General features: G+C 39.6%; 1 protein-coding gene across 1 annotated transcript; it reads left to right on the top strand.

The window, feature by feature from the left end:
- Positions 1-10: 10 nt before the first annotated feature.
- On the top strand, positions 11-27,036 carry LOC127638170 (sodium- and chloride-dependent GABA transporter 2-like). The gene is made up of 15 exons (XM_052119586.1): positions 11-80; positions 7,369-7,569; positions 9,358-9,492; positions 9,877-10,017; positions 11,314-11,401; positions 11,568-11,700; positions 12,144-12,278; positions 17,242-17,345; positions 17,517-17,641; positions 18,066-18,178; positions 18,295-18,432; positions 18,753-18,855; positions 20,485-20,585; positions 20,883-21,053; positions 21,949-27,036. Exons 2-15 carry the CDS (start codon positions 7,383-7,385, stop codon positions 22,111-22,113), a joined length of 1,839 nt encoding a protein of 612 aa, XP_051975546.1. The 5' UTR covers positions 11-80; positions 7,369-7,382; the 3' UTR covers positions 22,114-27,036.
- Positions 27,037-27,570: the final 534 nt, after the last annotated feature.

Raw genomic sequence — 27,570 nt, forward strand, 5'->3', positions numbered from 1 at the left:
CCACATTATAGAGCCAAACCTGAGAATTTACAAGCCACATCACTGGAGCTGTCAGCAACACCACAACATCTCATTGACAGGTGAGCTTTGTCACAGTTGCCCTGCTTTTTTCACAATGTTTACCTTGTAGCTGGGAGAAAAGTTCATGCATTCAGTACATTTGTATACTTGATGTGTGTGCATGGCAAGGTAAATGCAACTTGTTCATTCAATATGCAGTTGCAAAGGCTGGTTTTGGTTTTCACAGTGGTGCAGATTCTTTTCAAAACCAGTTTCATGATTAGTTTACACCTCACTGAAGTAATTCATGATGTCATTGGATGTTTTGACTGTAAAAGTATAGAGCTATAAAATTAATGTGGATAGCATGGTTTCGACCATTTGGTATTTGATGAGAAATATCTTGAGTTCATATTGAGATCTTTAACTTTTTACTACAGACTTGGTATTTTGGCAAATCTGAGTACACTTTGAGAAGAATTTTGAAACTCTAGAGGAGACACGAGATTACTGGGGTCTTTTCTCAGGAAAACCACTTGAGAAAAATAGACTTAAGCAAGTCAATTTCCTCTCGAATCTCATTAGTGTCTAGAGAAACAATTGAGATATAATGAAATCTCATTTAGAGCTCGTTTTTCCAGCACAGATATATACATTTTGATAACAGACTTTTCTGGCAAATCTGAACTCAGGTTTGGCATTGACATTGTTGAGATCTCTTCTAAAACTCAAGATGAGACATTTAAGTTTGACTGTTGAGAATTAAGAGTCTTAAACTAGTCCATTTGCTTTCCGTTTAATCTCAACGCATTGCTTCAGTTGGTCATTTCTTAAATGCATCTTATATTTCTTGTCTTAATGTCATTCTTGTCACATTTAGTTTCTTAAAATCTACTAAAAATGCCTTTAAAAACTGTTTACTCTCTGACGGTTCTTCAATAATGGATGCATATGTTCTCACACCAAATCTTGAAGCCTTTGTTCAGACTTGCACATTTGTACTGTCACCAGTGACACTTATACCTGTACGACATCTATATTTATGACAAATGTTGTTGATATCAACATATTGTGATATCATCAACCTATCTGACAGGCGTCAAAGCTCATTCATTATGTGTGCAACATAATATAGATTTATGCATAGATTCAATACAGAATCTCTGTCAAGATAGTTGGTTATATAAGAATGGATGCAAGTTCTAACGTTCAGTGCGAGAGGAATTCCATTCCTCGTGCATCTACATGAATCTGTCATCGTATGATATACGTTGCATTTTCTCAGCTATATTGTTTGTTCTTTTGGGAATTTTCCATTCCCATTTTATTATTCGCTGTATGTGCTGTTCCCTTTGAATTATTCAATTTTAAATGTTTGCTGTTCCCCAAAAAAACATTAATTACAATTTGTTAATCAAACTTTCAGCAACTTCACCCATGCAACAATTGTTTACCAATCATTCATGTAGCTCTAGAAACCAAATCATGAGCTTCCAAGCCAAAGATGTGTGACATTTTGACTTATGGATGCCCATGATGGGCTGTAATATGTGGTTTTGGTTATATATTTGCATTGCAGTTCCAGCTTGCTGTCATCAACTTGATATCATTGCGAGATAGTGTGTAGCGATTCTAGCAAGCATATGAAATGGAAGCCCTTGGTGACTTTTTACCCCATCCTAAAAGTATCTACCTGCATCGAGAACATTTCTATTTCTGTTAAGATATGTTTCTTAGATTCTCTGGAAACCTTTTTTGCTTTAATTGCTTATGAGACTTGTAATTCTCTGTTTCGAGTATTAATAGTCTTGGATGTTTTGCCTAAAATTTCTTAGAAGTAAAAAATAGATACGAATGAGTCAATTGTTGACATAGATCATTTGGTCTTGTGAGAATTTGAGGAGAAATGTTTGAGTTCATATTGACATTTGATTGCAGACTTTGGAAAGCAGGATTAGACTTCTTGGAAAACATTGATTGGGGAGGGGGGTTGTTAACTAGAAGTAGCAATGCTAACTTATCTCAAATTTTCAGAAGTGTGACATTATTTGTGCATTAAAACATAATTTTTCGTCCCAAGTATGTCAAATTACGAAACAGTCCGCATTTTATAGCTAATGCCATTTTTATGGCTGGATTCACAGATTATGTCCCTTTTTCTCACATAGTGAAAATTGTAGGGTCCTACATGTGGTAACCGCATGTATAAGTGGATTCAGATTGAATTAATTAGTAACACACTTTGTAAAAAAGCTGTGAATTTAAATGCACAATCCAGAAATAGTAATAGCCACAGTATTTAGAAAGGTTGGAACCCTTCTATGTAATTAGGGGCCAAGCACCGAAGATCATCATGTCCTGATAATACTTGAGCAATTTGGAGACAGCACCACCTATAGTTCAAAAGATAACCCACACTTGTGTGCTGACTCTAACCTCTTTGCCACTCTTTGGACATGCAATCTGAGTGGCTCGGTGTGTTAAAGCATTGGTTTATAGTACGAAAGTTCTTGGATTTGAAACCTTGCCTCTGCAAGCCATGATGTAAAACTTCTTTAGTTCAGGTGATTTTTGAGTTGTGCTTACTGAATGGTTGCTGGGCTTTTCCACAATAAAATTCTGAATTTGATCTCTGTTGAAGTTACAGGAATACAAAGTTGATCATGGGGGGTGTTCATGCTTAGTATAGTATGTTCCTTTTGCGGTTTGTTAGCTAAGTGGACCAGTGTTTAAAGCCATGAAATGTCAAACAGAAGGTTTTGGATTCAGTCCTACCATGAGGCATGCTGTGAGTTGTTACATTGGTGTGTGTATCAAAAGAGTACTTTGAGTTATGCAGTGGTTGCCATATTGGTGCTTGACCTCATAATGGCTGCTTGCAACTTTATTTATTATTATTATTATTTTTCCTCTCCAATGGGAGTCTATGGCAGCCCATAGAACCGTACATAGGAAAGTGATACAATTTGGCACACTGATAGGGATGATCATGAATAGCCCCTAAACCAAATTTGGGATCTCTAGGATATACGCTATAGCTCCGCCACAATGTCAAATATTCACTGTTCTTTTGTGCGTATCTTTTGAACTGTTTGGCCTAGCAACACAATTATATTTTGACTGATTATTCTCCTCTTTATGATTCAAATGGACACCTTACATTAAAACTCCACCCATGATCTTGGAATATATCATTCATAATTTTTTCATTCTTCAAACATTACCCAATTCTGCCAAGCAAGGTCCCAAAATAATCTCTAGACTGAGCCGCACAGACTAAACAGTGTTTTTATTTTATTTTGCCTATGTTGAAAAGTTACGCAAAATCATAGTTAACGAGGTGGCCGTGAAAATGGATTTGAGGCTGTACCTCTGGAACACTCTGTCCTATCAAAATGAAACTTGGTATGCTTCATGAGGATCATGGTCTGAGGACACATGCAGAGTTTTGCAACAGCGCCACCTATGGGTCAAAAGATGTGAAAAATGACTATTTTTGCCTGTAACTTTTGTCCTTAAATCATGAGGTTGGTATCTATGGATTCTGTGGGTCATGGATATTTCAGTATTGTTTCATATATCAACTATGCTGTCTCTCCACCATATTGAAATTTATTAAAAGTTGATATATCTTTTAAATACATTGTTGGATTTCAAAGAAAATTGGTATGCATCATCAACATCGTTGCCTGATGATACTTAAGCAGTTTGAAAACTGCACCACCTACAGTTCAAAAGATAACCTACACTTAAGTGCTGACTCTAACCTCACAATAGCCATGTCAGCTGAGTGGCTCTGTTGTGTTAAAGCACTATATTTCAAAAGGTCATGGGATTTGATTCCCAGATGGACCAGTGTTAGAGATGATGTTATATTTTACTGGAGATCTTTGTATAGTTTACTGAATAGTTGCCGGGCTAATCACAGATAATTTCGGTTTGTAGGTATACTTCTTTTTTGTCTTAGTGTTGTTCTTCTGATATATATGAGAGTGGTATATTTTGAAAGGACTGAGAAGTTTGGAGATAGCATCACATGTAGTTCAAATGAACATGGTCTGTTTAGCATGGTTATCATGCTACATGCTATGATAGTTTAGCATGCTAATCAGTTAGAATGCTAACTGTCAGGTTTTCTGTCTTATAAGGCTATTTGATCACAATGCTATCCGTAGACAACATTAATTGAACATACAAATAAGCTAGCATGACTCATTTAAATGCATCATGTTCTCTCTTTCTGAGACAATGTGGCCCAGTGGTAAGGTGCACCATACCTGAGTGCTGTGGAGATTGAAAGGTTGCTGGTTTGAGACCAGCTTGGGGCAACTGGAAATACTTTGCAAGAACAGTTTGTTCTTTCTTTCTGTTGTCATTACAACATTTTACCATGGTACCATTTTAAATACATTTTTATTAAAAACCTGCTGACTCTCAGCTTGGTGTGTCTCTTTAACACCTGTGAAACATTTCTGTTTCTGTTACTTTTTTTGGTGACTTGTGAAGTAGTGTGGGGTCGCTTTATATGTCATATCCATGCAATGTGTTGCTTACTATGGTGTGATGCTTGCCATATCTGAGATCTCTAAAACAGAATGTCATGGGTTCACATCTGTCCAGGGCTGCTGTGAGATCTTTGGGTTGGATTTTAGTGTTGTGCAGTGGTTGCAATGCCACTTACCAATGGGCTACATGATGAGGAAACCATCCAAAACCAGCAGACTTTGAATTCATGACAGTTTGGCCTGTCATGTGTTCAACAGATCAAATCCATGATCAATGGAAATTGTTTGTTGTTAAAACAGTGAAAAATGTAGTAAAAGTTGCTTCCCCTGCACTGTTTGCAAATCTGAGAAAAGTCGAGACAACTTGTGAAAACCGAAGTTAACTGGGATCCTACCGCATCGCTCTGAAATCATCTTCTAAAAAACGACTTCCAAACTAGAAGCGTATTCTTCCTCACGCTGCCAGCCTTTCATTCCCTCATGTGGCTTGTTAACGTAAGGGTCTATTTTTACCGCCCTGACCAACTGTGGCGGCAGAAGATTTTTAGCAAAGATGAGAGCACATTCTCAAGGCCTCTGGCACTGCGGGATGTCCACCATGCTTGATGTTTGAAACTTCAAATATGTGGTAGGAACAGTTGTTTCTCCTGGAGAATTTGACCCCTGACTCCTGACCTCTGACCCCTTAGCACCAGACCCCTTTGCCTGAGGCCTTGTAACAGTCTCAACTGGTTTTGCTTCAGGATCCAGATTTTAAGGGTGGCCCAACACAGTACCAAATTGTTTATTGTACCAAAGTAAACAGAAATGTCTGAAAAATAAAACATTGCATTAAAAAAAATTTCTGGTGGTCTGTTTTAAGGATTCTGCATTTTAATGTATATAACAAATCTTATAAATTTAGGATAAGGCTACTTCCCAACAAATACATTTTTGTTTGAAAAACATATAATCATTTTGCTACGTTTACATCTCTCATCCACACTAGAATGCTGTTTTTCTCTTTTGAGAACGCTCTCTTGTACTGCATACTTTAGAAAACACTTTATGTTAGGAAGCATACGAAGGTGTCGGACAGCTGTCCCTAAATCTCTCTCTCTCTCTCACTGCAGCTTCCAATCGGCCTTTATCCCTCTCTGAGGCTTGATTAGCCTGATTAAGGGCTGGGTGTGGGGAATCACGACCCGGCCCCGCCTTCTGCCCCGTCACATTCCTCCCTCGTTCTCTCAGGCTGGGGAGCCGCCAACATGACGTACACCCCCCCCCCCCCCCTTTCCCTGGGGAGGGGCGTGACTAATGCCCCATCTACCTGGATGAGGGAGGGGACAAGCGGAGGGAAACAAAAAAAATTTGGCACCTACACGCCGTAACGTGATCGTGCCAAATTAACAAAAACATTTTAAAAAGAGAGGGAAAGTGGGAGAGAGATAGAGAGAAAAAAAACACTTACTCGCCGGATCTCCGATACACCATAGCTTGGTCCTCCAACGGACGACATCCGCGTCTCCCCGGATGGATCGGAGGCAGTCTTCCGGCCCCTGGCAGTCGGAACACCCTGCTGTGTTCTCGGGAAACAGAAGGGGTCTCCCCACCCTAGCAGCGGTTCTCCCACTCCAGACGGTCGGCCAGGAGCCCCTCCCCGGTCGGCGTCTCATACCCCGCCGCGTTACAGTGGCTGGTAGGGGTCTCCCCCGACCTTGGCAGCGGTAACCGCTCCAGGCGGTCAGTTAGGAGCCCCTCCTCCCTTTGCGGTCGACGTCCATTCGTCCGCTCTCAGGCGGCCGGTCTCCTCTGTCCTCTAGTGGATGGCCGGGGCTGCTCTGTTGGGGTGGATGGTAGTGGCGAGGACTCTACTACGGCGCACGCCCTCCACCCTGTCACACTGTCATTTGTGTTTACACTCTCACTCACACTAGAACGGCATTTTGTTCCTGAATTGTATGTATCTGCACAAATACCATAGAGTTTGACTGATGCCTGGCTTTTGACATCTAAAACAAAAGATACAGGACGCATTTTGTCCTCCTGCTGTGATTCTGCGGGTTCTAGTGCATGCACAGATGGGTCCGTCCCATTAATTCAATCTGACAGATTTGAACTCAGTCTGTGGGTCTTCTGTTCCACACACAGTAAGAGGCCCCTTCACCGCTGCTGCCCACAATGCTCGTGTGATCAGTCGCTGTCATGCCGTGCATGAGGCCCTGAGAGCATGCAGATGCATCAAGTCCTGTCTTGTATGCATGAGAACATGCGTGTAGAATGTCTTGAATTCACAAGAACAGTTGATTTACTCACCTTCATGGTATTCCAAACCTGTATGTCTTATGAAGACTGAAGTGATCTGTCGTCTTGTATTCAGTTGGGTTTATGAGCCCCTTTCATAGAAACATTAACCCTAAATGGGTGTGTAGGGTTTCATATCTTTATGTGTTACAAGAGACAGAGTTTGGCTCTCTTATAGTGTATGAACAGAGGAAGTAATGTTTCCCTCACCGTTTGTCTTTTGATCGAACACACCACAGCAGTCGTCACTTTCTTCTGTATTCAACAGGGTTAAAAAACATTTTCTCAATCAGCATTTTTGTGTTGTTTTCCAGTAAAAATATAAAAACAAGATTTATTTATTTTGAACACAAGCAAAATAGGAAGCTAAAAACCAAAATTCTTTAGCATAAATCTTTTGTGATGTTTACGCTTTAAACAAGTCAAAACAATTTGCCAGTGGGGTATGAAAAATACTTAAACCGTAATTCAAGATATAATCACTGAAAATACGTCTTATTTGGCTTCTCAAGTAAATTTGTTTTGCTTGAAGAATGTTGAAGAAACAAAAATACTTTAACACGCTTGAATTTTTCAACAGGAGAGAAAGAGATTATGAAGAAAATGGACTCATCTAACGGTGTCAACCGGCCACTAGAGATTGTCCCGAACACGGAGGAGAAGATGATGGAACGAGGACAGTGGAGTAATAAGTTGGAGTTTGTGCTGTCAGTCGCTGGAGAGATCATTGGACTGGGAAACGTGTGGCGCTTCCCGTATCTCTGCTATAAGAACGGTGGAGGTAAGATGGCGAAGACTACTTACTGAAACATACTGTGGCAGTACCATTGTACTTTAATATATACTGTGGTAATGAATGATTACCGTTCTCAAATACCAGAGTATTTACATGGTTTTTCGAGGTACTTTATATAATAGCCAAAAAAGCCATGATACATGTCCAGAAACATGGAATTAACATAGTACATTACCAAATAATTGTGGTATTAGTATAGCACCATGTCTAAAATCTAAGGTAATACCATGGTACATTCAAAAACATGGTATTGCCGTGGTAACTGTCTGAATAATCAAGGTATTACTATGGTACATTTCCTAGAAAAAACACATGATATTAGCATGATACATTTCCCAACAAAAAACAAAACAAAACATGGTATTACCATAGTAAATATCCCAAAAAATGAGCTATTACTTTGGCACCATGTCCAAAAATCCAAGGTAATACCATTTTTACCGTGGTACATCCAATAAACTAAGGTAGCACCATGTTACATGTCCAAAGACACCAGGTAATAACAAGGTACATGTCTTGAAAAAGTGCATGTTTGTAATCAAACACATAGAACGGGTAAAAAGAACAAATAAAACTGCTGGATGTTTTGATGTATCATGTCGGTAGCACAAACGGTTTGGGACATGTCATCAATTTAACATTTGCCATTACCGTTGATGCGTGTAACATCTCTCCGTCAGCTGCTGTGACTCATACTGAAGGGGTTTTGCAGGTAAATGGCATTCATGTGTGCCAGAAGTGGAACAAGGGTGTGATATTTAGATATTTATGGGATTTCAGACCAGCTCTTGCTCTGGTAAACACTCCAGGCGATCTTTAGAACGTCAGGCATTTCGCACTAGAATCCCACCACAAACTGACTCATTACTTTTGGTACAAATGCTTGAAACCCCAGAGGGAAAGACAATACTTTTATTTACCTGTCTGACAGCTGTGAGTGAAGAAAGAATGTGAGGCATGTCTGATCAGGCCGGGACACTTTCGGAGGGTTAAATTCTGGTTCATTTAATATCTAGTAAGTCACCCGTGTATTCCATGCATATGGAAAATTCATATACTGTGCAAAGTGTGCATACTATATACTGCAGAAATATTAAGACTAGTATGCTATTCCAAACAGGCTACATCAAAGTATAATATTTTGTGAGTTTATTTGACCTTAAATAGTTTCGAATTAACCAGATAGTCAGCAAAAGTTTGACAACGATTTCTAACCAGATCCAAATGTGTTCAGCATGTCTGAATCCGTGTTCAAATGTCTGTGAATCTGACCTTTTGATCCGACAGTTGGCGTGATGAAAGCATTACCAGTTCGTGAGGTGAAAGTTCACAGCTGTTGTTTGATCAGCCCGTGGCATGTGTCCACACAGATATACAGTAGAGATCTTTTTTTAAAAAGTTTTTAAAGTTGCTGCAGATATTTGTGCATATTTCACTCAAAATGCATCACTGTGGTCATTGCATGCTCCGATCCTGACCTGAAAGATGCATAGAAAAAAAACAATACCATGGCAGGGACACTGCTATAATGGTTATACCATTGGTATTTCTTATCTCGGTACCATGTAAATACCCTGGAATATCACTATGGTAATTATTGTGTATATCTACAGTATATATCATTGTATATTTCAACATTACATTGATGGTATCAGATGGTAATACTATCACAGTACCACGGTGCCGTACATTTTTATTTCTTTAATACTTTATTGTGTCTACCGGTGATAAAGTGGCCACCGATTTACAGTATATGTTTTAACTCTCTTCCAGGTGCGTTTTTTATTCCGTATCTGATCTTCCTCTTCACTTGCGGTATTCCCGTGTTCTTCCTGGAGGTCGCTCTGGGTCAGTACACAAGTGAAGGAGGAGTCACCTGTTGGAGAAAGATCAGTCCACTGTTTGAAGGTGAAACATTGTTTCTCATCTTATAAACAAACTTAAACGGAACATTTCTTTAATGATTTACAGAACCTTCAAACAACTCTTTCTTAACAAGAACCATTGTTGCTGTATACTCTAGCGCTCTTGAGTTGATAAATAGCACTTTGGAGATTATTGAAGTTCTTAAGGTTTCATTAAAGGTTCTTCAGATCAGCGTTTTAGTTTCTGGGTTCTTTAAAGCACTAGTTGATGCTTTTCTAAAGATTTAGACTAGAGTATAAGAAGTAGAACTTGAAAAGGTTCTCCTCTGACATCAGGCTGTAAAACTATTTTTGGAACCTTTTAAAGAGTATTTTGATATTCTGCTCTACTTCACAATAAAGATGATTATGGGATGTCTCTCTGTAGGTATTGGATACGCAACTCAGGTCATCGTGGCTCTGCTGAATTTCTATTATATAATAGTTCTGGCCTGGGGAATATTTTACCTGTTCAACTCTTTCTCCTGGAACCTGCCGTGGGCTTCCTGCAACAACACTTGGAATACAGGTGGTGTACCTTATCTATCCACCCAAACATCCAATCTACCCAAACATCCATCCATCGATCAAACCAAACCGCCATCCATCAATTTAAACATTCATCAGTTCATCTTGCCATCCAAACGTCCATTCATTCACCCAAACCTCCATCTACCATCATTCCATCCATCTAAACATTCATCCATCTATCCATCCAAACATCCAATCCACTCAAATACCCATCCATCCAAAATCTCAACCCCATCCATTTATCCATCCAAACATTCATCCATCAACCCAAACTCCATCCATCCATTCAAACATTCATCAGTTCGTCCATCCATCCAAACCTCCATCCAAACATTCATCCATCTATCAACCCAAACATCCATCCAAACACTAAACATTGATCCATCCAAATATCCATCCACCCATCTGTCCTCCCACCTAAAACTCAATCCATATATCCATCTATTCAAACATCCATCCATCCAGCAATACGTTCATCCATCTATCCACTCAAACATTCAGTCCATCAAGTGTGTGTGTGTGTGTGTGTGTGTGTGTGTGTGTGTGTGTGTTTCAGCTTTGAATACTGTTAAAAAGGCTGTTTAATGTTTTATAAGTGCAGACCATTTACCATCTAAACATCTATCTATTCATCCTTCCTTCTATCCACCCAAACATCTATCAATCAATCCATCCATTCAACCAAACATCCATCCATTTATCATCCAATCCACCCAAATACCAATTCTTCCAAACATCACATCCTCCATCCATTCATCCAATCAATCATCTATCAACCCAAACCACCATCCAACCATTCAAACATTCATCATTCCATCCATCCATCCATCCACCCAAACATCCATCCATCCGTTCTCCCACCTAAACCTCAATCCATCTATCCATCCATTCAAACATTAATTCATCCATCCATCTAAACATCCATACATCTAAATATGCATCCATCTATCCACTCAAATATTTATCAACCCAAACATCTAAAGATCCATCCATCCATCCATCCAAACATTCATTTACTATCCACCCAATAATTTATCCATCCGACCATCCAACCAACCCTTAACACTGTATTAAAGTATTCAGAGTACATAAAGCCTTCAAACCTTTCAGATGTTTAAACAAGGCTTTGATAAGACAACATCAAAGTTTGTCTTGATTAACTTCCCTTTCAGATTTAGGTTCATAAACTCTCCTCTACATGGTAATTTTGAGGGTTTTGCGATGTTCTTGCAACAGTCTTCCAAATCAAATAGATTCCAGAATCACATTGCTACTTTTGCTACTTTTGTTTTAGATTCCTGCGTAGAGTTTCAAAGAAGAAATGAATCAGTTGAGCAAAGTCACCTTGAAAACGCAACATCACCTGTGATTGAATTTTGGGAGTAAGTTTTAGAAGTATCTTCATCTCTGTTTTCTTGTATGGTGGTGACCTCTCTTGTTCTCTCCATTTTTGTTTGTTTTGTTTTTTTGTTCGTTACATACAAAGTTTTTTCCCGGTTGCTTTGTCATGTTCTAGAGCCTGATATGTCCTGCTTATATACATGGCAGACGGAGAGTTTTACGGATCTCCTCTGGAATCGATGAGATTGGGACGTTACACTGGGATCTGGTGCTCTGTCTGCTGGTGGCCTGGGTTCTGTGCTACTTCTGTATCTGGAAGGGTGTGAAGTCCACAGGCAAGGTATATGTTAAGATGCCCTTTGAGATAAATAACTGGATTCATGATATGTCTCAAAAATATGTTTGTTTGGGCCATATCACCTAATGTAGTCACTTTGAGTGGTCAGTCAATTTCTGTCAAATTTTCTGTCTGTCTGTCTATCTGTCTATCTGGAATGGTGGTGGTGTAGTGGGCTAAAGCACATACCTGGTAATCAGAAGGTTGCTGGTTTGATCCCCACAGCCACCACCATTGTGTCCTTGAGCAAGGCTCTTAACTCCAGGTTGCTCCGGGGGGATTGTCCCTGTTATAAGTGCCCTGTAAGTCACTTTGGATAAAAGCGTCTGCAAATGCGTAAATGTAAATCTGTCTCTCTACCCATGAGAATGTTGAATGATTCTGACTGTTTCTGAAGACACAAGAGTTAGCAATTAGCTTCATGCTGTTTTCCTGTTACTCAACAGGTGGTGTACTTCACTGCAACCTTCCCGTATCTGATGCTTTTGGTTTTACTCATCAGAGGGGTCACGCTGCCCGGAGCGTCCCGCGGGATCCAGTTCTATCTTTATCCTGACCTGGGAAGGTTATCCGATCCACAGGTATTCTAACTACACTAAAGTAGGGTAACCAATAGGATTGTTATTTTCCTAACTAGCATTCCTTCTATCTTTACATAAACCATGGTGTTCCCTGCTGAAAAAGCATCTCAAGAACCCTGCCTAAGCTGGTTTCCACAGTTTTCATGGCTAGAAATGGCCAGTAAAGACCGCAAGAACACAATATTTTCTCAAAGTGTGTGTTTGATAATTCCGTCGGAACAAACCCCAAATGTTTTTTTCTTAAAAACACGGTGTCCTAAGTTGAAAGGTCACGTAATTTGTCTACCCAGGTGCTTTAGTCGTGACCCAGTGCAGGATGCTCCGCAGGAAAGTCCTGTTTTCTGTCCTCATTTGAACCTTTGAACTCATTTTCACAGCTGTGTCAAAAAATGACCCCCTGTTCCACCCCATGTGATTTCTGAGAACATGAAATGACACGGCCACCCAGACATATCTCAGCATTTTCAACTACAGATAAAACTGCTTAAACATCTTCAGGAAAATATCTTTCTAGTCAACAAGAGCATTTTTGGTTGGATTTGAGAGATAAATATTGTTGTCTTTGATTTTTCGCTACCCATTTGACATGTAATGTGATGTCATTTTAAGCGAAACGAGAAGAAATGTTGGTTGCGACTTTATTTTATGCATCACGACTTGATGGTTAAAAGTGGTCTCTATATGACAGGTGGTTGAAATAAGATGGCAAGAGATGATAAATGTGAGCGTTTTAATGAAAGTGTGTGGAATTTTCTCGGGAAGACACCAATTGTGTAGCCATGAGATCATGGTGTCAACAAATAGCCATATTTGTTTTAATTCATGCTGCATTCAGAATGTTTAACTCATTTAACAATGATGTGTAGAGTATGTAGGCCTACGTGTTAGTAATTTGAACAAACTCCTAACACTAAGGTATTAAAGTCATCCTGCACCGTTCATGCTATATACATGAATGCCTCAAATCATGCAGCTTGTTGTGGAGAGGTGTGCTATTACAGCAACCTAATAACCACCCAAAACACCCTAGCAACTTCACAGAAGCAGGATAACAACTCCGAACACCTTAGCTACTGAATAGCAAATTGCTAACATGCTAAAAACCACCCAGAACACCCGGGCAACTGCACAGCAACATGCTAACAAATCTGAACACCTTAGCAACTGCATAGTAACATGCTAGCATGCTAAAACCACTCGGAACACCTTAGTAACTGCATAGTAACATCCAAACATGCTAAAAACACACAGTACACCTTAGCAACATGCTAAGTGTTTGCTGCCATGAATGGACGATTGGAACGACTGGATAGACGCACGAACACATCATTTTAAGACTAATGCAAATCTACAGTATAGCTAAAACAACTTACTTCTTTTCGCCGTTTCCCTTCGCTGTAAAGACTGCATGCTTCCACTCTCGTCACTTCTCACTGGAGCTTACGCTACGCCTACGTCATACGCCGGAACTTGACTCTCTTGTGAAAGCGCGGACACTGTTACCGGATGTATGTTTTTCTTTTTCTCCCAATTCCCACTACTTAGTAAGTCCTCGTGGTGGCGCAGTCACTCACCTCAATCTGGGTGGCGGAGGACGAATCTCAGTTGCCTCCACTTCTGAGACTGTCAATCTGTGCATTTTATCACGTGACTCGTTGTACATGACACCGCGGAGACTCATGCTACTCTCTACTCACCACACACAACTCACCACACGCCCCATTGAGAGCGAGAACCACTAATCACCACCACGAGGAGGTTACCCCATGTGACTCTACCCTCCCTAGCAACCGGCACAATTTGGTTGTTTAGGAGACCTGGCTGAAGTCACTCAGCACACCCTGGATTCAAACTCATGACTCCAGGTTTGATAGTCAGCGTCAATACTCGCTGAGCTACCCAGAACCCTAAAAGTTTTACTCTAAACGAAATGGACAGTACTTTAAAATCGACCACTCACATGAGATTAAGACTCCATATTAGTAACCTAATAAAAGTTGTTTTATTCTGCTTGGACAGGATCTGTCTGTCTTTTTCTTCTTTTAGGTGTGGGGTATGGCACAGTAGTAAACAAGGAAAATTAAAAATGCCACTTTAAGTCAAACATGTTGCAGACCCTTGCTGTACTTAATTTAATGATTATTTCAACGGCTTTGAAATATAAACATCATAAAGTATGTACTTATAATAATATGGTAGCCTACTGTAAACATTTTTATTGGCACAAAATGCAACACTGAATTTTATACACTATATAATGGGGGTTCTGGCTCCATCTCTACCCACCAAGAGGTGCTTGGCCCAGGAATGGTTGAAGACCCCTGTTCTAGTGTCTTTATATGATGTTCATTTCCATAAGGTTGCTATTTTCTTCAATGAACTTCTTTAAAGTGTAAAGGTTATATCACTAATGTGGGTGTGACACGTGTTGCTTCATGCCTCATAATGATGGACAAATATAATGTTTTGCATCATAAGAACTTCAACAGATCTGCATCACCTGTGGCAACACACAAGCTACCTGTATCACGAAAACACAAACGGCTTTGTTTCATGTCAGTCTGAGAGATTGACATGTTAAAAGGAAACTAGCACCTTTTTCCCAGAGGATGTTAAAACCTGTTTCAGTCATTTTAAGGCTGATAAAATAGCAATTACAAAAGTTCTAGGAATCCTCAAAAGCATCTCGTCTGTCTTGTTCATTCAAGTGTTTGCCTTGAAGCCAAATTGTGGGTTAATGCAGCTAAAGACGTCACAGATAACTTCACTGAACATTTGAGACGGTTAAGCTGCAGCATACATTGTGTTGTTGTATTTTAACACTGACAGGCTCCAATTTGAAAAACCACAAGCTGTTAAAGTTAATTAGTTGTCTCTTTCAGGGTTTATCTTGATCAACAGAGTGCTCAATATGTAGTATATGAATATATGATGCAGTATGCCAAACAATTGGCAATTTACAGTATAAGGTTGCTAGGGCAAATTAAAACAAATTATGGAATAAACAGCTAAACAGTGGCGGGCAGTGCATTTAAAGTGGATGTGGAATATTCCTACTTGATATCTCCATTCCCCGATATTCGGAACTAAAACGCTCCCGTTAGCTTAGTAGGGGTTTCACTCTCATTAGAGATGTCTCCTAGCAACCCAACTGATAAACAATGCTGTAGCACTATGTCTCCTAGCAACCCAACTGATAAACAGTGCTGCAGCGCTATGTCTCCTAGCAACCCAACTGATAAACAATGCTGCAGCACTATGTCTCCTAGCAACCCAACTGATAAACAATTCTGCAGCGCTATGTCTCCTAGCAACCCAGCTGATAAACAATGCTGCAGCGCTATGTCTCCTAGCATCCCAACTGATAAACAATTCTGCAGCGCTATGTCTCCTAGCAACCCAGCTGATAAACAATGCTGCAGCGCTATGTAGGGGTTTGACTCTCTCAACTGATAAACAATGCTGTAGCACTATGTCTCCTAGCAACCCAACTGATAAACAGTGCTGCAGCGCTATGTCTCCTAGCAACCCAACTGATAAACAATGCTGCAGCGCTATGTCTCCTAGCATCCCAACTGATAAACAATTCTGCAGCGCTATGTCTCCTAGCAACCCAGCTGATAAACAATGCTGCAGCGCTATGTCTCCTAGCAACCCAGCTGATAAACAGTGCTGCAGTGCTATGTCTCCTAGCAACCCAATTGATAAACAATGCTGCAGCGCTATGTCACCTAGCAACCCAACTGATAAACAATGCTGCAGTGCTATGTCTCCTAGCAACCCAACTGATAAACAATGCTGCAGCGCTACATCTCATAGCAACCCAACTGATAAACAATGCTGCAGCGCTACATCTCCTAGCAACCTAATTGATAAACAATGCTGCAGCGCTATGTCTCCTAGCAACCTAATTGATAAACAATGCTGCAGCACTATGTCTCCTAGCAACCTAATTGATAAACAATGCTGCAGCACTATGTCTCCTAGCAACCCAGCTGATAAACAGTGCTGCAGTGCTATGTCTCCTAGCAACCCAACTGATAAACAATGCTGCAGCGCTATGTCTCCTAGCAACCCAACTGATAAACAATGCTGCAGCGCTACATCTCCTAGCAACCCAACTGATAAACAATGCTGCAGCGCTATATCGCCTAGCAACCCAACTCATAAACAATGCTGCATCACTAAGATGATAATGTTTTATTCACCTGTTTCTGCAGGCGTTTGTTAAACGAGATTTAATATCATGTAATGTGGTAATTCTAACTTCAAGATGCATTCATTGCACTTTTCCTAGTAGGAAGTTGTAATATCCGACTTTCCGATTTGAATGGAACGCAGAACTTTTCGAAACTCGATCCGACACTAAATGTTCAACAGCGTAATTTAGACTTAGAAAACCCCTGAAGTTGCTATAACAACGCAAAAACCACTTACCAATTTACTTGAAGTTAAAATCAGTCCTCCTTTCCTGTTTAATAGATGAAGCAATCACACGGTCATGCAGAACATCTTTTACGTTTCAGAATACATAAGGATCTTTTCTCAATGGCGACAGCAGCAGTGGTGACGATCTCGCGCTCTTCGCTTTCAAATTGCGTCACTTAAAGCGTGATTGCGTCACTCTCGGCTAGCTAGAAGGCCTCGACTGGGACATATACTAAAGATCACACCCACCAAGAACAAATAAAACAATTTGATTGGCTGATGAATCTGACGATCCGACTTTACTTGCTATTTCATTTGCACTGTTGAGGGATTCTGTGGAAATTCGGAAAGTTTTTCTCTATTTGTTTGTAGATTAATTATGAGTAGAAAGCGATTAAAAATACATAGGCAAAAAGGTGAATGAGAATGAAAGGATGAAAAATATGTAATTATTTGTCATGTTAGGCCAGCAGAGAAGGCTTTGCTGGCCCTGAGAATTCATCACTGCAGCTCTTGGCTCCTCTTGATGTTTCAGGTATGGATGGATGCAGGCACACAGATCTTTTTCTCTTACGCCATCTGTCTGGGCTGTCTTACTGCACTCGGCAGCTACAACAAATACAACAACAATTGCTACAGGTACAGAAGATTTAGCAGTATATGGATTACAGATTCGGACATCTAGGATCTCAATTTTGGGTCATCGTAATATTTGTAATATTTGCCCATTTGAACGCTCTAAAGAGAATAGGGTAGTGATGTCCACTTTTTCTATTAACACAGTTGCTTTTCTCTATTTTTTGTATATAGGGATTCTTTGGCCTTGTGTTTTCTCAACAGCGGAACCAGTTTTGTAGCCGGTTTTGCCATCTTCTCGATTCTCGGCTTCATGTCTTACGAGCAGAACGTTCCGATTTCAGAAGTTGCAGAATCCGGTAGGTGATATCATTGTTCCCATGTCTTTGGAAAATCAATATAACCATCGCCATAGACACTTTCAGTTTGAGTATCCCTGCCGGAGATAGGAGGCAGGGGCGAGGAGCCGTCCCCCTTGCAGGACGGGACTCAACAGGTGGTGGTGGGGTGGAGGAGGTTGCCGTGTTAGCACACTGAATCAGCAATGTGACTTATAAAGCAACGGCTTACATGTGATTGGCTAGGAGTTACCCAGCTAATGGTGCGATGATGTACAGCTGCAAGTCTTCCCGCTAGATCTACGCTGCGCTTACATTCACTTAAAAATATGGTTCTTCAACCCTGTTGTTTACAACATATGCTGAAAATGTTTTGAATACATTCTGGCCAGATATACTGTACTATATATAGTTTGCTATATGTGTCCTGTGTGGTCTCTCTCAGGTCCTGGTTTGGCGTTCATCGCGTACCCGCGGGCTGTGTCCATGATGCCCATCTCACCAGTGTGGGCCTGTTTCTTCTTCATAATGATCGTTCTGTTGGGATTAGACAGTCAGGCAAGAACCAGTATAACTATCACATAATATTTTAACAGTGTGATATCTGAACAGTTGTTACTGTACAGTATCAGTTAAAAGCAAACAGTTCTGAACAGCGTTCTGTCCCTATCCAGTTTGTGTGTGTGGAGAGTCTGGTCACGGCTATGGTGGACATGTACCCGTCTGTGTTCCGCCGAAAGAACCGGAGAGAACTGCTCATCCTTGCCGTGGCTGTCGTGTCCTTCCTCGTGGGTCTGATTATGCTCACAGAGGTGCAGTACATTCTTTTGGGATGTTCTAGAATACTATAAACTAAACTAATGCGCAATAACCCAGATTACAATGATAATAAATGTGGCACAACAGAACCTGTAGGATGTAGCGTGTGGTTGTGTGTGTGTGTGTGTGTGTGTGTGTGTGTGTGTGTGTGTGTGTGTGTGTGTGTGTGTGTGTGTGTGTGTGTGTGTGTGTGTGTGTGTGTGTGTGCGGATTAAGTAATTTATTATCTAGATTCATATCTTGCTGACCATTGCTAATTCACATTTTTTGGGCAGATTTATAATCATTCTAACCATCTCTCTGTCTCTCTCAGGGTGGAATGTATGTCTTCCAGCTATTTGATTACTATGCAGCGAGTGGAATGTGTTTGCTCTTTGTTGCTGTTTTTGAGACAGTCTGTGTTGCCTGGATATATGGTAAAACTGCTGTTATACCTCTGTATCTATAAAAAATACTATTTGTACCTAATATTTGTATATGTTTGTATATTTGTATAGGTTATTAGAGTATGCTTATTGTCATATATTCGCAACATGCCAGTGATTTAGTGATTAGTTGATTTGAACAACTAAACACTAAGGTATTCAACTCATTCTGCAACGTTTATGCGACATACATGAATGCCTCAAATCATGCAGCTTGTTGTGTAGAGTTGTGCTATTACAATGACCTAGTAACCACCTAAAACACCAGCAGCTGCACAGCAACAGGCTAACACCTTAGCAACTAGATAGCAGACATGCAAACATGATAAACACACTCATAACACCTTAGTAACTGCATAACAACATGTTAAAACCATTCAAAACACATTAGCAAATATAGCAACATGCTAACATGCTAAAAACAATTCAGAACACCTTAGCAGCTGCTTAGGAACATGTTAACATTCTAAACACACTCATAACTCCTTAAACTTCATAGCTATAGGCTAAAATGCTAAAAACCACTCAGAACACCTTAGCAACTGCTTAGCAACATGATAGATAAACAATCGTAACACTATAACAACATGCCAACATGCTTAGTAACTGCATAATGCCAGTTACAGTAACACCTTAGCAACTAGATAGCAACATGCCAACATGCTAAAAACACTCATAAAGCCTTAGTAACTGCATAACAACATGTTAAAAACCATTCAGAACACATCTGCAAATACACAGCAACATGCCAACATGCTAAAACCACTCATAACACCTTAGCAACTGCATAGCAACACACTAACTGTCAGATACACAACAGCCATTTACTGGGGGTGAACTCACTCACTTTATTTCCGGTTCCGCACTACAGGTCAAGTATGCATGACAGCGGTATTGTTTAGATCAACACGTGACACTAACATGCTAAAACCAGTCATTACAACTTAGTTACTGCGTAGCAACATGCTAAAACCACTCATAACACCTTAGCAACTACATAGCAACATACTAAAATGCTCAAAACCAGTCATTACAACTTAGTAACTGTGTAGCAACATGCCAACATGCTAAAACCACTCATAACACCTTAGCAACTGCATAGCAACACACTAACATGCTAAAACCAGTCATAACACCTTAGCAACTGCATAGCAACATGCTAACATGCTAAAAACCATCATAAACACATTATTAACTGCATGTCAACATACTAACATACTAAAACCAGTAATTACACCTTAGTAACTGCATATCAACATGCCAACATGCTAAAACCACTCATAACACCTTAGCAACTACATGGCAACATGCTAAAATGCTAAAAACCACCCTAAACACCTTAACAACTACATAGCAACATGCTTACATGTTAAAAACCACTCAGAACACTTTAGCAACTGCATAGAAATCAAAGAGTTGAGTCCCTGTGCACTTTGCGTGTGGAGCGCTATTTTTATGACAGATCTTTGTTCAAAATCATTTTCTTATGAGTTTTAAGATTAAGATGCTGCCTTAGAAGACAGCAAGGCACTTCACTAGGTGTTGGAACAGAGTTTATCTGTTATTGTTTATGTGGTTCAGGCTTTAGATCATTTCTTTGCATGTTTTGTGATTTTTCAGGTGCTAATCGATTCTATGATAATATTGAGGATATGATCGGTTATCGTCCAGGGCCGTATATTAAATACTGCTGGATGTTCTTCACCCCAGCTACATGTTTTGTAAGTCTTTTAATACCTTCAGAGCTTTTTACACTAAGTCAGTGAGTTCTTAACTGGAAACAAGACAAAAAAGTCTGCAGAACATTATTGTGTCTAGTTTAAAAGATGTTTGTGCTTGTTTTATATAAGTAGCTCCTGTAACAGCACAGGGGCTTGTTGTTTATAATGCATACTGTGCTGTAGTACACTTTTAAGTGTTCATTTCATTTTAAAGACAGATCAGTACTATACAATTATATTTTTAGTTCTATTATAAACCACCTGATCTGATTTTCACCAATGTTTCTTTCTTGGCAGGGTACATTTGCGTTCTCTCTGATCAAATACACTCCTCTGAAGTATAATAACGAATATGTGTACCCGTGGTGGGGTTACGCTCTCGGCTGGCTGCTCGCTATGTCCTCCATGGTCTGTATCCCGCTGTGGGTCGTTTCTAAACTGAGCATGGCCAAAGGTTCACTCAGAGAGGTAAGTAATGCTGTCTCAGTATGGTAACCTGGACATAACAGGGAAATATTTTAATGCTTTCTGGGACTTTTGTGGAGCAGTGCTGTTTCAGGTGTTCAAAATATATAGTATATACTGTGCACCTTAAAGACCACCTGATCATGTTTTTTTCACATTTTGTGTACTAAATAATAATATTAATTATTATTATTTTAATAAATAATAATAATAATACATATTATTAATATTTTATTTATTATTATTATTATTTATCTATGCCATTATGCAAAAAACGATTATTCTGCAAATTAATTTGTAATATTATTAATAATAATAATAAATAATATAATTACTGTTATTATTATTATTTATTTATTAGTTTTATTTATTTATTTATGCCAGATGCCATTATTTTGCATTTATAATACAATTTTGTGTAAATAATATCTTACTAAAAAGTAATGATATTAATTATTTTAATTAACAATAATAAAAATATTATTAATGTTGTTATTATTATTATTATTATTATGTATTTATGCCATTATGCCAGAAACCATTATTTTGTGAATTAATCCAATTTTGTGAACAAATGTCTTATTAATAGTAATAATAATAAGGATAACAATAACAATAATAAAAATGTATATTATTACTGTTATTATTATTATTTATTGAAATCATTTAAATTTTATTTTATTTATTTATGCCAGAAACCATTACTTTACATTTCAAATCCAATTTTTATTAACAAGCCCAATCAAATAATGAGTTGTGAAGGAAATGTTACAAAACATGGTTGATGGGAGGTCAAATTGAGTGCATTGCATTGTGGGATACAGTATTCTACACAATTTAAAAATAATAATTGCCACACTTTGCACAGTATACATTCTGTTCTTGATTTTGTCTTCAGCGTTTTCATGAGCTCACCACGCCCTCTCCTGACCTGGTCAAGACCAAACGTGAGCAGGAGAAACTTCAGGCCATTTTTGTGGCCGATGGTGACAGTCTTCGCCAGCGAAGTGCCCCGACCAAAGAAGGGTACTTCCCTGTCAGTGAGAAGGAGTCGCACTGTTAGCCCCACCGCGAACGCCACGAAACTGTGATGGACCAGTGTGTTTCCCAGAGGGTGGTCCTTCTACACTTCTCATGATACCTCACAATACTGGCAGCCAAATAAACTATACAGAGATGCCAGGGTGATGTTTGACCTCCATAGGTTAATGAGAGGATTTTAAGAGCTTCTTTTGATTTCATGTTTGCTCTTGTAGGACAAGAGTTTATGAAGTGTTGGTTAGTGTCAGTATTATAGATAATAGAATGAAAATCTCAACATTAAAACATTATTTACTATTACTTCCGCAATGTCACATATTTTCAGGATATTCAAGAAAAAAATTCGAGCAAAGCATGTTATGAACATGCCCAAGTCATATAGTTCACCCCTAAATTAAAAGAAAGGAATAAGAAATGATATGGGGTTGGCATACCAATTCATACCTAAGGCAGGATTGGGAACCAAGAACCAGGGCTTATTCAGATACTGTATTTAAAAAAAGAAATACTAGAACCAGATGATTTTCAGGACTTCCGCTAACGGTTCTTGAACATTCATTTTCCTGCCGATGCGGAGGGAAGCCATACTAAAATACTCTCAAAGGGTTTTCTCTATACTGAATCTTATTCACAGTCACTCCATTTGATTTTAGATGGGAGTTAAAACTAGGTTTAGAGGGATAGAATCCCAGATCAAATCTTATTTTCCACAACTCATATTGTTTTGTCTACTGAAACATTTTGGAAAGATATATTCAATGTGCTCCCATAGTGGAAAAACCAGCTTAGGCTGGTAGCGGTGGAACATGGTGGTTTAAGATGGTCATAAGCTGGTCATGAGCTGGTTGACCAGCTACCATCTTCCAAAAACCACCGTTACCAGCTAGAGCTAGTATGACCAGCTGATCGTAAAATGCTAAACCAGCTAATGTCCAGCTTGGACCAGTTTATGACCAGCTTAAACCAGCTACCATGTTCCAAAACACAGCTAATCATGTTGTAATAATTATAATAATAATACGTTTATTTTATACAGCGCATTTCTTGAACCCAGTGTTGCTTTACATGAGAGCAAATACATGAAATACTGCAAATGGACAGAAAACAAAATACATATTATGTTGTAGATGTTTGTAGGGTAGCTATATTTTTAGAAATGGAAAATAGAGAGATCTAAAACCCTTTAAAAAACTGTGCAACCCATTTAAGATACGGTAAGTCTGTCCCTCACAGTGTCATGTTCCCGTCAAAAAAATTAAGATGGCGCTACTGTAAAGCCCGAAACACAAGAGCGCGAACTGTGTATTGCGGTTCACCGACGAGTGACTCATTAAAGCCGGTTCTTTAGATTCTATAGCGCGAAACTAACAGCTTGGCCACCGGTCACTAGAACGATTCCTGAATGACTCATTGCTCTCGAATGACTCATTACAACCGGCTCTTTAAAATCATCGGCGCGAAACAAACAGTACGATCGATTCCCGAACGAATGAATCAGACGAGCCGGTTCTTTTGTATCTATCATGAATCTAAGTGCCGTTCCCGAATGAACGACTCGTATGAGTCGGTTCTTTTGAGCGAATCGGACTTCCGTCATGTCTGACTAGAAACAGAAATACACAACAAAATTGGAAGCACTATATTGTCTAGAATGTCATTGTACGTCGTAGTATTATATATGTATATCCCCTCACAGAAATTACTAGCATAGCCAAACTAGCATAGCCAAACTCGAGATGTTCGCACACATTTGGCCATATTGTGTATAAGCGTTTAACTTCTCAACGGACCCTTTGCCCAACAGGTGGCAGAGTGGAACAGAATCGAAACAGTAGCTGGATGTTACAACCCCTGGCAAAAATGATTTAGACACCACAATTAGAGGATGTTCACCCAGCTTTTTTTACTTTGTAGCAAATAAACAAATCACATATATGACACAAAACAATCTTTGTTTAATAGCTGAACATTCTGGCTTTGTGAAACATCCCTCAAGCTAATTAAATTACATTGTTTTAATGAATGTCAAAATTATTACCAGATCAAGTAGAGGAAAAGTAATGGAGTCATCAACTAAAAAAATCACAATTAGTAGGCTACTTTGTTGCTTCTCGTCTGGCTTTTATGACAGCCTGAATTCTTTGAGGCATGGACTTCACTAATGAAAAACAATATTCTCCATCAAGCTGGTTCCAACTTTCTCCAATAGCGGTTGACAAATGGATGGAGCCTTTCTATGGACCAATTTTTTCAGTTTCCACCATACATTTTCAGTCGGTTTGCTGGCCATGTCATTGAGTTGAAATGCCTTTCCTGAAGAAAAGCTTTACCACTCTTTGCTCTGTGGCAAGATGCATTATCATCCTGAAAAATGACTTAATCATCACCAAACCTATTTTCTAACGATGGAATGAGAAAAGTGTCCAAAATTTCAATGTACGCCTGTGCATTGACTGTTGAGGTAATGATTGCCATCTCCCCTGGTCCTTTACCTGACATGCAACCCCATATCACAAATGACTGGGGATATTTGATTGTTTTCGTTAGGCAGTCATCTTTATATGTTTCATTAGAACGGCACCAGACACAAGTTCCCGCATCATCGCATTGGCCAATGCAGATTTGTGATTCATCACCGAATATCACTTTCATCCAATCATCCACACTCCAGGATTGCTTCTCTTTAGCCCACTGTAGCCTTGTTTTCTTCTGTTTAGGTGTTAGTTTCTATATGTGAATCCCATTTTATTCAGCCGATGTCTTACAGTTCTGTCACAAACACTGTCTCCTGTTTCCGCCCATTTGTTTTGTTGTGCATTTTTAGTTTCCCTTTTCTCCCAATTTTGGCATGCCCAATTCTCACTACTTAGTAGGTCCTCGTGGTGACGCAGTCACTCACCTCAATCCCAGTGGCGGAGGACAAGTCTCAGTTGCCGGCACTTCTGAGACGTCAATCCGCGCATCAAATCACGTGACCCGTTGTGCATGACAACGCGGAGACTCACAGCATGTGGCGACTCATGCTACTCTCCACGATCCACACACAACTCACCACACGCCCCATTGAGAGCTAGAACCACTAATCGTGACCACGTGGTGCGGCTGTCGCTCAGGTGGTAGAGCGGGGTGGCCACTAATTGCAGGGTTGGCTGTTCGATTCCCGGCCTGCATGACTTCACATACCGAAGTGTCCTTGGGCAAGACACTGAACCCCAAGTTGCTCCCAATGTCAGGCTAGCGCCTTGCATGGCAGCTCTGCCATCATTGGTGTGTGAATGGGTGAATGAGTCACAGTGTAATGCGCTTTGAATACCGCTAAGGTGAAAAAAGCGCTATATAAGTGCAGACCATTTACCACAAGGAGGTTACCCCATGTAACTCTACCTGCCCTAGCAACCAGGCCAATTTGGTTGCTTAGGAGACCTGGCTGGAGTCACTCAGCACACCCTGGATTCAAACTCGCGACTCCAGGTGTGATAGTCAGCGTCAATACTAGCTGAGCCACCCAGGCCCTCCACATTTTCTATTTTCAAGGCATATTGCTTTGAGTCATCTTCCTTGGTCTACCGTCCCATTTTGTTTATACTTGCACCAAATTTTAGACCCAGCTGACTGGGAACAACCAACTTCTTATGCCACACTCCATGTTGGATTTCCTTCTTGAAGGAGTTTCATCATCCTTTCCATTGTTTCAAATGGCAACTCTATTGTTGAGGCCATGTTTCCTTTCAGTTAGCCAAGTCCAACGGCTCGTTAAGATCTATAAGCACCTTTAACTGCAGACTAATTAGCATTTTTAGACTTGTGCCGGTATTTGTTTCAGAAATGCAAATTACAAGGTGATTCCGTAGTTGTTCCTCTTCTTGATCTGGTAATAAATATGCCATTAATTAAAATCATGTAATTAAATTTGGTTGAGGGGTGTTTCACGAAGCCAGAATGTTCAGCTATTAAACAAAGATTGTTTTACATTTACATTTATGCATTTGGCAGACGCTTTTATCCAAAGCGACTTACAGTGCACTCATTACAGGGACAATCCCCCCGGAGCAACCTGGAGTTAAGTGCCTTACTCAAGGGCACAATGGTGGTGGCTGTGCGGATCGAACCAGCAACCTTCTGATTACCAGTTATGTGCTCACTACACCACTCCGAGAACATCCTCTAAGTGTGGTGACATTTTTGCAGGGGTTGTAGAAATGGAAACTTGTTTTGGTTCAAACAATCAATGCATCTGCTTTCTGAGGAAGCAAACTACAGTTTTTAGGATCCACATGGATATGCTTCATAAATACAGTAGAATCCGTAGGGTTTTATACGCACATCAACTTACTTTAGTTTAAATCGCCTATGAATGTTAGCACTTTCAACACATCAAATAGTAATAAAGGAAGGCAATGAACGGAAATCAGTTTTTAATTGAACGTTTTGTGCTTATGCAAAACAATTTACAGTGTTACACAGATTAATACTCAATAATTCTTATGCATGTGAGAATTGGGATGTAAGCTGATATAAATCATACATTTCTGTATTCCATGATTCAGTATTTTTGATTGTCCTATTGTACCTTTATTAAAACCGTGTTAGTTTGTCATGTAGCATTCTCTGTCTAACAGTATAGGGTTTATGATAAAGGTATGCATTTTTTAACGCCTACAAAAATCCGCTTGATTGCACATTGAGGACCAATCCATATCTTCTTGTTAATTTTCCTCTGTTATGGTACATATCTAATGACTTTTATGAAGTGTTGCAGTGTACTGAGTATGTGAATCACCAGCAATCTTTATGTAAATACCCTTTATGTATGTACAGAACGGCTGAGTTCGGATTTTATGAGTGTAAATGTGTTACATATCATGAGCCAGATATATTGCTCATGTATAAACAATACATCAATAATAATAACAATAAAAAACATTTATCCACACGTTTGGTTATTTTAGCTAGAACAGATTATTGCTTGAGTTAATTTAGGTTTATTTGATCCCTTATAATTAGCTTTGTGTTAAAATGAATACATCTATATGCAATGCAAATAAATGCAAAAATGTAAAGCGATTTATTTAAATTAAAATGTTGCAACACCAAATAATCATGCATTATATTATAGTATATTATATTTAAATTGTATTATCATTTAATGAAATTATGAGGGCCGCGATGTGTGCTGTTGTCCCCCGGCGACACATTTAATCCGTCTTGGGGTCCTAGGAGCATGTCCGGTGGCGCATCCATCTGGTCCTGGGCGTGCGAGGATGCCAGTGTGTGCACACATGGGGATTTGAAGCCGGCTCAACGGAAAGAGGTGCGCTCTGCATTTTAGAGTAAGCAGTGATGAAGCATTATTCACATCAGGTGTGCTTCATCCACCGCTGTCAAAACGAGTTTTATTAATTATGCACCTCTTCTCGCTCTCCTGCTCAACTCCCATCGTGAGCTTGGCTGAAGGGCGGCCCTAAGAGGCGGGGCGACG

Source organism: Xyrauchen texanus, chromosome 46 (genome assembly GCF_025860055.1).
Source record: "Xyrauchen texanus isolate HMW12.3.18 chromosome 46, RBS_HiC_50CHRs, whole genome shotgun sequence".
In the NCBI taxonomy this organism is placed as follows: Eukaryota; Metazoa; Chordata; class Actinopteri; order Cypriniformes; family Catostomidae; genus Xyrauchen; species Xyrauchen texanus.

Coding starts and splice junctions, on each gene's coding strand:
- LOC127638170 (XM_052119586.1), top strand. CDS start 7,383: ATGAAGAAAATGGACTCATCTAACGGTGTCAACCGGCCACTAGAGATT. Junction 7,570..9,357: donor CTGCTATAAGAACGGTGGAG/GTAAGATGGCGA, acceptor ACTCTCTTCCAG/GTGCGTTTTTTATTCCGTAT. Junction 18,179..18,294: donor TGTTGGGATTAGACAGTCAG/GCAAGAACCAGT, acceptor GTCCCTATCCAG/TTTGTGTGTGTGGAGAGTCT.